At 42.4% G+C, this 11315-nt stretch overlaps 1 protein-coding gene across 1 annotated transcript; it reads left to right on the forward strand.

Annotated features, from left to right (window-relative positions):
• Nucleotides 1-1261: 1261 nt before the first annotated feature.
• Nucleotides 1262-8023, forward strand: gh1 (growth hormone 1; the record flags this gene model as incomplete). Its single annotated transcript, XM_083779040.1, has 5 exons — nt 1262-1351; nt 2112-2234; nt 3911-4042; nt 4892-5035; nt 7926-8023. 5 exons carry the CDS (start codon nt 1262-1264, stop codon nt 7986-7988), a joined length of 552 nt encoding a protein of 183 aa, XP_083635166.1. The 3' UTR covers nt 7989-8023.
• Between the last annotated feature and the right edge of the window lie 3292 nt (nt 8024-11315).

Consider the following 11315-nt stretch of genomic DNA (forward strand, 5'->3'; position numbering starts at 1 on the left):
ACCCCTTCTCCATAAACTACTGCTAAACCCCTTATCCCTAAACTACTGCTAAACCCCTTATCCCTAAACTACTGCTAAACCCCTTCTCCATAAACTAATGCTAAACCCCTTATCCCTAAACTACGGCTAAACCCCTTCTTCATAAACTACTGCTAATCCCCTTCTATATAAACTACTGCTAAACCCCTTCTCCATAAACTACTGCTAAACACCTTCTCCATAAACTACTGCTAAACCCTTTCTCCATAAACTACTCCTAAACCCCTTCTCCATAAACTACTGCTAAACCCCTTATCCCTAAACTACTGCTAAACCCCTTCTCCATAAACTACTGCTAAACCCCTTCTCCATAAACTACTGCTAAACCCTTTCTCCATAAACTATTGCTAAACCCCTTCTCCATAAACTACTGCTAAACCCCTTCTCCATAAACTACTGCTAAACCCCTTCTCCATAAACTACTGCTAAACCCCTTCTCCATAAACTACTGCTAAACCCCTTCTCCATAAACTTCTTTGCCTTTTTTTTATTTTTACTATTTTGAAAAACATTTTTGAATAGTTCAACTAGCCAATCTACATTGACACGGTGTGAGCTTGTAGAACTGGCCATTGTTACTATTTAAAAATGTTTTACAAAATAGTAAAAAAAGGCAAAGAAGTTTAGGGATAAGGGGTTTAGCGATGACGCAAATGGAGCTCTATATTTCTGTACTGCTAAAGCCCTTATCCCAAAACTACTTTGGACAATTTTACTATTAAAAAAAAATAAAATAAATTAATAGTTCAACTACCCGATCGATATCGACACGTTGTGAGCTTGTAGATCTATATCTACACGTTGTGAGCTTGTAGATCGGCTGGTTTTAACTTTAAAAAACATCAAAATAGTAAAGAAAAGGTGAAGTATAGTTTAGCATGGACGCAAATAGAGCCGTGTGTGTGTGTGTGTGTGTGTGTGTGTGTGTGTGTGTGTGTGTGTGTGTGCGTGTGTGTGTGTGTGTGTGTGCGCAAGTGTCTCCCTCAGTGTGTGTATTGCTGTGCGCGGTCTCAATGTGTGTGTGTGTGTGTGTCTCCCTCAGTGTGTGTATTGCTGTGCACGGTCTCAATGTGTGTGTGTGTATGTGTGTGTGTCTCCCTCAGTGTGTGTATTGCTGTGCACGGTCTCAATGTGTGTGTGTGTGTGTGTGTGTGTGTCTCCCTCAGTGTGTGTATTGCTGTGCGCGGTGGCGTCCGTTCTCTCGTGGAGGTCAGAAGGTCAGATGGTCTCGGAGGCGCAGCGTCTTTTCAACATGGCCGTCAGTCGAATCAACCACATCCACCTCAGCGCCCAGGACATCTTCTCTGAGTTCGTGAGTTAATATAACATATTTTATAAACCTCAGTGGACATCTTCTCTGAGTTTGTGAGTTCATAACAATATTAATTATATAACAGTAAGTTCTTAACAATATACATTTTATAACAGTAAAGTTCATAACAATATTATTTATCTAACAGTAAGACGCCCTGATATGAGGGAGGATGGGCGGATGTATGTGCGCGACCTCACCCTGAGGTCACGTGCACGGTGCACACATCCTCGTTTGTGCTGTTTGTGCTGTTCTGTCAATGCAACTACATGGTCTTTGCATTGACTTGGTATGTAATAAACTACATGGTCTTTGCATTGACTTGGTATGTAATAAACTACATGGTCTTTGAATTGACTTGGTATGTAATAAACTACATGGTCTTTGCATTGACTTGGTATGTAATAAACTACATGGTCTTTGCATTGACTTGGTATGTAATAAACTACATGGTCTTTGCATTGACTTGGTATGTAATAAACTACATGGTCTTTGCATTGACTTGGTATGTAATAAACTACGTGGTCTTTGCCACTCTAACCATCCCAGTCTGAACACAGCTTTACAGAAGCAGTACTGCTGCATGCGGACTGTGCAGGGTTGACTGGGCAAACTTTGGAGTGTGTGTGCACAGTTTCACTGCATCCTGTGTGTGTGTGTGTGTGTGTGTGTGTGTGTGTGTGTGTGTGTGTGTGTGTGTGTGTGTGTGTGTGTGTGTGTGTGTGTGTGTGTGTGTGTGTGCGTGTGTGCGTATGTGCAGGAAGCATCTCTCCAGTCAGAAGAACAGAGACAGCTGAATAAAGTGTTTCTTCAGGACACTCTGTGTGGATCTGACATGTACCTGACCCAGATAGACTCCAAACACGAAACCCAGCGCACCTCGGTAAGAATAACTACACTACATTGCACACCGTGCACCACTCTGTGTGGATCTGACATGTACCTGACCCAGATAGACTCCAAACACGAAACCCAGCGCACCTCGGTAAGAAGAACTACACTACATTACCCACAGTGCACCACTCTGTGGGGATCTGACATGTACCTGATGCAGATAGACTCCAAACACGAAACCCAGCGCACCTCGGTAAGAAGAACTACACTACATTACCCACAGTGCACCACTCTGTGTGGATCTGACATGTACCTGATGCAGATAGACTCCAAACACGAAACCCAGCGCACCTCGGTAAGAAGAACTACACTACATTACCCACAGTGCAACACTCTGTGTGGATCTGACATGTACCTGATGCAGATAGACTCCAAACACGAAACCCAACGCACCTTGGTAAGAACTACACTACATTACCCACAGTGCACCACTCTGTGTGGATCTGACATGTACCTGATGCAGATAGACTCCAAACACGAAACCCAACGCACCTTGGTAAGAACTACACTACATTACCCACAGTGCACCACTCTGCGTGTAGTGCTGAATGTCAGCAGACGAGTTGATACAGGGTCGGACAGTGAAGAACACACTTCTAGTCACTTATCAATTAGCCTGAGGTCCATCTCTGCTTTCTATGGCAGAGGCAGCTCCCGGCAGGATCCACCCGGACAATATAGACGCAGCTGCAGGACATGAGACTAATTAATTTGAGCGAGAAGAGAGAGAGAGGTGTGTGTGTGTGTGTGTGTGTGTGTGTGTGTACGTGTGTGTCAATTTAACAAAGGTGCAGACGATCAGAAATCAGCAGAGAGTGATCGATGTTTGCGCTACTCTATGCCGAATTGAAGTGGACTCGGACACACAGACTTTTTTTTTTCTCCCTGGAAATAAAAACGTCTGGGCTTCTGAGGCTACTTACCAAGATTATTAAGAAGAGGACAGTTCAGAGGACAGAGAAACAAGTTTATTAAGAAGAGGACAGTTCAGAGGACAGAGAAACAAGTGTATTAAGAAGAGGTCTGTTCCGAGGACAGAGAAACAAGGACAGAGAACCCCCAGCATCCTTTTATATTGTTCTATCAGCCCTTTTTGTCTTGATATTTCTACTGTTATTGGCACCCAGTCCTTGATGTGTATTGATGTTGCTGCATGTCCATATCTTGGTAGAGGTCGCCTCGACCTGGCTGTCCCTGCTGGTCAGCCACTCTCCACACACTCTTGTTCTTCTGTTGTGTTCATGTTGGTTCGCGCGTGCTCGTGAGAGCGTGCGTTGTTCGTGCATGAGATCGCATGTCTCACGTGTGTACCCTAACATGTCTCACGTGTGTACCCTAACATGTCTCAGGTGTGTACCCTAACATGTCTCACGTGTGTACCCTAACATGTCTCAGGTGTGTACCCTAACCCTGTGCAGTCCATTACAATTAGTGGACAGATAGTGGAGGTAGTAGACAATTTTAAATACTTTCAGTGAAAATACTGACCAGATTATTAAAACTATAGTAACCAACGCCTCCACCTACTATGCAAGCTCAACTCTATGTGTGTGTGTGTGTGTGTGTGTGTGTGTGTGTGTGTGTGTGTGTGTGTGTGTGTGTGTGTGTGTGTGTGTGCGTGTGTGTGTGCGTGTGCGTGTGCGTGTGCGTTGTGTGTGTGTCTAGGTGCTGAAGCTCCTGTCCATCTCGTATCGTCTGATCGAGTCCTGGGAGTTTCCCAGCCGGTCGTTTCCTCTGAGGAACCAGATCTCTGCTAAACTGACCGTTCTGAAGACTGGCATCGACCTGTTGATAAAGGCACGCACGCACGCACGCACGCACGCACACACGCACGCACGCACGCACGCACGCATTTTATTTAAGGTCAGAGTACAGCAATGGCGGCCTCACACTGACATTCCATTTAGACCTGAGGCCTGAGACCTCATTCTGAACAAGAACTAGGTCTGGTGACACTGCACGGACTGATCTGAATCTGTCTCTTGTTTTAGTATAGAGACAAGGTTCGAGGTAACAAGGTTCAGCTTTATTGTCAGCAATACCAGTTACAAAGTAAAAGGCAGGTGAAACTCATTGTGTGTTAAAAATCCAGAAACATCCAAAAACAGCTACAGTCTAGTGTCAGGTAATCTATGTAAAAACTAAGTGCTTAAAACTACAATTTCTAACTAAAACCACTGAAAGCCATTTCATTTGCCTCAGGCATATGGCCATATAGCCCGGCCCTTGTAGTGTTCAGTGTCTATTCATGAGTCTGATGGCGGAAAAGAAGAAGATGTTCCATAGTCTCTGTGTGCGGCTGGCGAGGCTGGGGAAGCGGTTGCCTAGATGGCTCAAACAGACTCCATACCGTAGGCTACGTCACTACTTTTTGTTTATATGTAGATTAGTCATGTGCTATTAGCACTTTATGTTTTGCGCCACATTTTCGTGCGCCAGAGTGCCGCGCCACGAGCTTGTAGATCTGCTATTTTTCTATAGTTTAAGTATAACATAATGCTTAAAACACCAAAAATGGGTTCCCGTCCTGAATGAGTTAAATGCATGTGATGTTTCAGGGTGAAAAAGGGAGGCGTATCTTACCCCTCATCCCTCAACCTATGAGCGGTGCTATAATTAACGATGATGATGTAATCATTTGAACAGGCCAATCAGGAGGCGGGGGAGGTGCTGTTAGACAACGAGGCGTTGCAGCTGGCTCCGTACGGGAACTATTTCACCAGCCTGGGGGAGGAGTCTCTGAGACGCACCTATCAGCTGCTAGGATGCTTCAAGAAGGACATGCATAAGGTAGAACTACACATCCCATAATGCTTCACTACAACACTACTACTACCTATCAGCTGCTAGGATCCTTCAAGCATATATATATATAAGAACGCTAGATGGCGCTAGACCCGCGCTGCTGCCCAATGGAGCAACATTGCTACCTTCTTACTTTGGGGCAGCATAACATTGTGTCTATGCGGGGCATATAGGCTACCTTTTAAATAACCACAACTTGCTCAATTTTCAACCGATTTTCAAATGGTTTGGTTTGTTACAAACGTCAGAGACGTCCGCATATACTTGTATGCTTTTATATGATGTTCATATAAAAAAGAAAATTAAGCAGATAATCATCCTGGATCATAGCCACGTTGACAACGTTTGTAATAAACCAACCCGTTTGTAAATCCGTCAAGATTTGAGCGAGTTATGACTGTTTTAGTTTGAGCTGCCATAGAACATACTGTAGCCCCGAAGCAAGATGGCCGCCGGGTGAACTACATCATAGACTCTGCCTTGAGCCATCTAGCCTTTATATAACGTCTATGGGCTGGTTAGAGTACATAGAACTACACATCCCACAATGCACTGGGCCATCTAGTCTTTATATATGTCTATGGGCTGGTAGAGTACATAGAACTACACATCCCACAATGCACTGGGCCATCTAGCCTTTATATATGTCTATGGGCTGGTAGAGTACATAGAACTATACACATCCCACAGTGCACTGGGCCATCTAGACTTTATATTATGTCTATGGGCTGGTAGAGTACAACTACATATCCCACAGTGCACTGGGCCATCTAGCCTTTATGTCTATGGTCTGGTAGAGTACATATAACTACACATCGCACAATGCACTGGGCATCTATCCTTTATATATGTCTATGGGCTGGTAGAGTACATAGAACTACACATCCCACAGTGCACTGGGCCATCTAGCCTTTATTTATGTCTATGCTACCTAGCAGCTAGGATTCTTAAAGAAAGGACATGCATAAGGTACCTGTACCTACACGCTGCTAGCCTCGGTCCCAGGCTTACTTATCTGCGAGAAGAAAAGCCTGGTCACAACCTAAGGCAGAGAAGCTATCGGCAGATGTATCCTCCGGAACATCCGTCAAATGTATTTCCCCCGGATACGATATTTTCCCGACCAATCACAACACTTGTTTCATTCACGGAGAATGTAAACTGATTTGTAAAGCATCAACGTCACTTCCTTGGGCAATACTTCTGCTAAAATGCCACAACTTCCGCTGATAGTCTTTTCAGCTTAGGTCTTGCCCAGGGTGACATGCTGCTGGGATGCTCTGACGTCACTCGCTCATCCCCTGGTTCTAAAGTCCTGACGTTACTCGCTCATCCCATGGTTCTAAAGTCCTGACGTCACTCTCTCATCCCCTGGTTCTAAAGTTCTGACGTCACTCGCTCATACCCTGGTTCTAAAGTCCTGACGTCACTCGCTCATCCCCTGGTTCTAAAGTCCTGACGGCACTCGCTCATCCCCTGGTTCTAAAGTCCTGACGTCACTCGCTCATCCCCTGGTTCTAAAGTCCTGACGTCACTCGCTCATCCCCTGGTTCTAAAGTCCTGACGTCACTCGCTCATCCCCTGGTTCTAAAGTCCTGACGTCACTCGCTCATACCCTGGTTCTAAAGTCCTGACGTCCATCCCCTGGTTCTAAAGTCCTGACGTCACTCGCTCATCCCCTGGTTCTAAAGTCCTGATGTCACTCGCTCATCCCCTGGTTCTAAAGTCCTGATGCCACTCGCTCATCCCCTGGTTCCAAGGGGTTCGCAGATGTTTTTCTCGATGGAGAATAACTTTGGGTCTTCTTAAACTCGTCTTGTATAAGAATTGTGGTATAAACATTATCAAACTGTCTTTAATAAAGTGCAATTATTGTTAATAAAGTGCAAGTATTATTAATAAAGTGTAATTATTATTATTACAAAAGTACTCAACAGCCAAGGCCCTGCATACGTAACAGATTTCTTACCATCACTCCATCTAGAACACTAAGATCCTCAACAGCAGGTTTACTAACCACAAAAGAAAAAAAAAGAAACCACGAAAGAAAATAGCCTATAGGAGAGGCAGCATTCTCGTTTTATGCACCAAAATTATGGAATACAATTCCTCAGGAAATCAGAGAGGCCAACTCCACCAACATATTCAAACACAAACTAATAACACACCTCTTCAGATTAGCCTTCTCCACCCTGCCGTAGCACTTTATTGAGGCTTCCCATCATGTATTTTATTATTATTCTATATATATTTTTCTCTCATCTCAATGTCTGATGTCATGCACATTCACTGTCTTGTCTTGTATTGTGTTTTATTTAACCTATATGACCTATCTGTAAAGCACTTGATGTATATCCTGCCTGTGAAGCACTTTGAACTGCAACCCTGTATGGAAGGTGCTATATAGATAAAGCTTATTATTATTATTATTATTATTATTATTAATAAAGTGTAATTATAATTATTAAAGACTAATTATAATTAATAAAGTGTAATTATTCTTTCAGGTGGTAACGTACTTCGACGTAGCGGGGGCGAGGTTGCGCAATCCGGTCTAGAATCGCTAAAGAAGGAAAGGCCAGGCAAAAAAGGAAAAAGTAAATCGGCGATCCGGTTTGATATCAATAATAAAGCTTATCAGACGGAACATTACGGCAGATTCCTTCTGACGGACCCTTCCGTCAGGAGCAGTTAATTTGTTAAAATCGTCTTGTATAAGAATTGTGGTATAAAAATTATCAAACTGTCTTTAATAAAGTGCAATTATTGTTAATAAAGTGCAATTATTATTAATAAAGTGTAATTATTATTAATAAAGTGTCATTAGAATTATTAAAGACTAATTATAATTAATAAAGTGTAATTATTCTTTCAGGTGGAAACGTACCTCACCGTAGCAAAGTGTCGTCTGTCTCCAGAAGCCAACTGTACCCTGTGACCCCGAAGCTCCACCCCTTTACCATGTGACCACGCCCCCTTTCGATATGTGACCACGCCCCTTTACCACGCGACCACTCCCCCCTTTCACTCTGTGGCCACGCCCCTCCCTCCTCCTCCACCATGACACAGCAATGATGCTGTAGAGTTGTTTAATAATATTCATGTTTAAATCATGCATATTCATTATATAACTGTTGAATATTCATGTTTAAATCATGAATTGTACATTTTGTAACACATTTGATTCCTGTCTGTAGTGAAATAAAGGTGTTTATGGTGCATTTTATCGTCCACTGTCGTCCACACTAATGGTGAAAATGGTGCATTTATCACATTTTATGTAGCGCACGCAGTCCCTTTCTCATTGGCTACCGTAGTGACGACCTATCGTCCTGATTGGCTGCCTCGTCTCTAGGCAACCAGACACTTTTTGTCTCTAGCCGACCTCCCAGCCATATGATGCTATAGGAACCTCCCAGCCATCGGATGCTATATCGTCGACTAAAACTATGACAAAAAATGTCCGTCGACTACCTTATTCCACAGACGAAAACTAAATGGAAACTAAATGAATACTAAGCTATGATGACTAAAACTAAGACTAAATATACTGACAATTTCGTCAACAAACAAAAACTAGACTAAAAATAATGTTAGGAAAGGACTAGTGGAGATCCAATATGAGTAATTTTACACTTGGTTGCAAGCTCAATTGTGAGCTTGCAGATCTGCTATTTTCAGATATAAAATCCGCCAAAATACTAAATCAACTGTAGATTTAGTCGACTAAAATCTTATATTTAGTCGACAAGCACGGCTTGGGATATCCGTGGATATGCTCCTGAGGAGGAGGATTCTAAAAACGACTTATAAATCCTAAAGCCTTGTTTATACTTCACTGTGCAACGGTTCAATGCTGGAAAATAGCACAGCACATCTCATTCAAGACACTGAACTTGCAGATCTGCCATTTTTGCCATCCAAATGCATTATATGGTTAAATGGGCCCTAAGAGATGCAGAAATTAACTAGAAAAAGTGCCCTTCTGGGCATAGGTCTCCACCAGGAGCATAGGAGAGTGTGTGATTTTTTTTTTGTCAAAATGTTTAGGAGTGATTTAAACATGTTTGTTTGGGTTGTGTGTGTGTGTGTGTGTGTGTGTGTGTGTGTGTGTGTGTGTGTGTGTGTGTGTGTGTGTGTGTGTGTGTGTGTGTGTGTGTGTGTGTGTGTGTGTGTGTGTCCATATCAAAGCCGTGGATATGCACGGCTTGGGATACACTCATGTCTTCCTTCTCAGAATGCATTTCTTTCATGTGGAATGACTTCTCCTTGCACCAGCCATCCAAATACAATTTCCAGTGCAACTATCCTTCATTCAGTCTCTCCATTTTTCCTGTGACCATTTTCCAATATTGGTCTCCGCCAATTGGACTCCTAATTCCACTGCATCCATCCCTATGATGGGTACATCTGCTATGGGCATTCCCTTTGCTTCCAAGTCCCTCCTTATTATCTTTCCGTTTGGCGCTTTAATCATAGAAGAGCTCAACTTGGGTGTTTCCAATAAATGGACATCAATGCTTTGATTGTTCTTAATATTTCTCAAACAAGCGTTCACTTTCCTGCAGGTAATTATCTGGGGTGTTTTGGAACCAAACACATTATTCAATGTTTCTTTACCTATAACTGGCAGGTTAAGTGCTCTGGAAATATCCTCTTTAATGAAACTGCGGGTGCTATACTGCTACCCCCATTTGGCTACTTAATTGGCTTTGCGTTGGTGCATCTATCCAGAAAAATCTGTAAATTTGCCATGAAAATGCTTCAATCTGGTGCACTTTGAGATCAAAATTAAGAAGCTAGATGTATAAAGAACTACACACATCACATTATATTATTATCATCTTTACTGTGCTATTGACTGGCAAAAATGGCAGATCTGCAAGTTCAGTGTCTTGCATGAGATGTGCTGTGAGTTTGCATATCTGCTATTTTCCAGCATAGGACCGTTGCACAGTGAAGTATAAACAAGGCTTTAGGACTTATAAGTCGTTTTTAGAATCCTCCTCTTCAGGAGACAGGAGCATATCCCAAGCCGTGCATGCCTATTCCCACTATAGGCTGAGGAAGAAATGCCACTTGACAGTTTTCAAATCAGCCTCAGAAAACAACAGGTAAGTGATGACACCCATTGCAGAAATCTGCAAGGCGTAGCACCTGGTAATTATAAAAGCCTAACTTAATTTGCTCACTTCTTCATCGCAGCTCACTTCCAATAACACCCTAACACTGACCCAATTAAAATAAGAAGCTGGCCTATTAAAACAAGAACTATATCATGTCTAAATGTAATTATAGAGGGCAATTATATAGTTTATTGAAGTCTGACACCACCTGCTGGACTGTGAAAGAACTGCATCCGGGCAAAGTTGGCGAGGGTCAAATGAGACATTATTGCACAAATGTGAAATTGGTGCTTCACTTGTAAAAAAAAAGGAACGACAAATGTGTAAATAATAAATACAAAATTAAGTTGTTTGCAAACGCTATAAAACACAAGTGAAGGAGTGCAAATCTTTGCGAGTTGTATTTTGCAGACAAGTGAAGCAGTGAAAACATTTGCGACGTGTGATTTGCGAGGTTTAAAACACAAGTGAGGAGACCTAAAATACACGTGACGAATGATGGTATGTGTGCCGATTGCCGAATAATGTCATCTTTTTAACACCCGAGTTCAGCCGAGGTTTCCCGAGTTCAGCCGGACGCCAGCGCTCTTCTTCGGCTATCTTCGTAGAGGCTCGTCTTTTAACGGTCGTGAAACAGTGTTGCCATGTCCTCTTATTACAAGCGACCTCATGGCCTTGTTTTTCTTTAAAGTTGCTTGTAAATTGTATGTAGTTCAGTAGTTGGGTTACGTGTTTCTGTTTTGGGGGCTTGTTTCTAACCTAAAGTGTAGTTGTTTATTTGTTCTTGTTTCTTGGTTGTTTATTTGGTCTTGTTTACAATGTGTAGTTTCTGATTTAGGCTTATTTCTAATGTGTAGTTTCTGATTTAGGCTTTTTTCTAATGTGTACTTGTGTAGTTTCCTAGGCTTTTTTCTAATGTGTAGTTTCCCATTTAGGCTTTTTTCTAATGTGTAGTTACCGGGCGGTACTTATTTAGGCTTATTTCTTAATGTTGTTTAAACCAGTAATTCTCACATTTCCATGTCAAGGAAGGACCCCCAGATTATTTGTATATTTATATTTGTCCAAGGACCCTCAACCTACAACAACTAAACATATGTTGTGCCCCGAGACCCCAAACATGAATCTTGTTCAAACAT

Source organism: Protomyctophum parallelum (genome assembly GCF_964188405.1).
Source record: "Protomyctophum parallelum genome assembly, chromosome: 13".
Classification (NCBI taxonomy): Eukaryota; Metazoa; Chordata; class Actinopteri; order Myctophiformes; family Myctophidae; genus Protomyctophum; species Protomyctophum parallelum.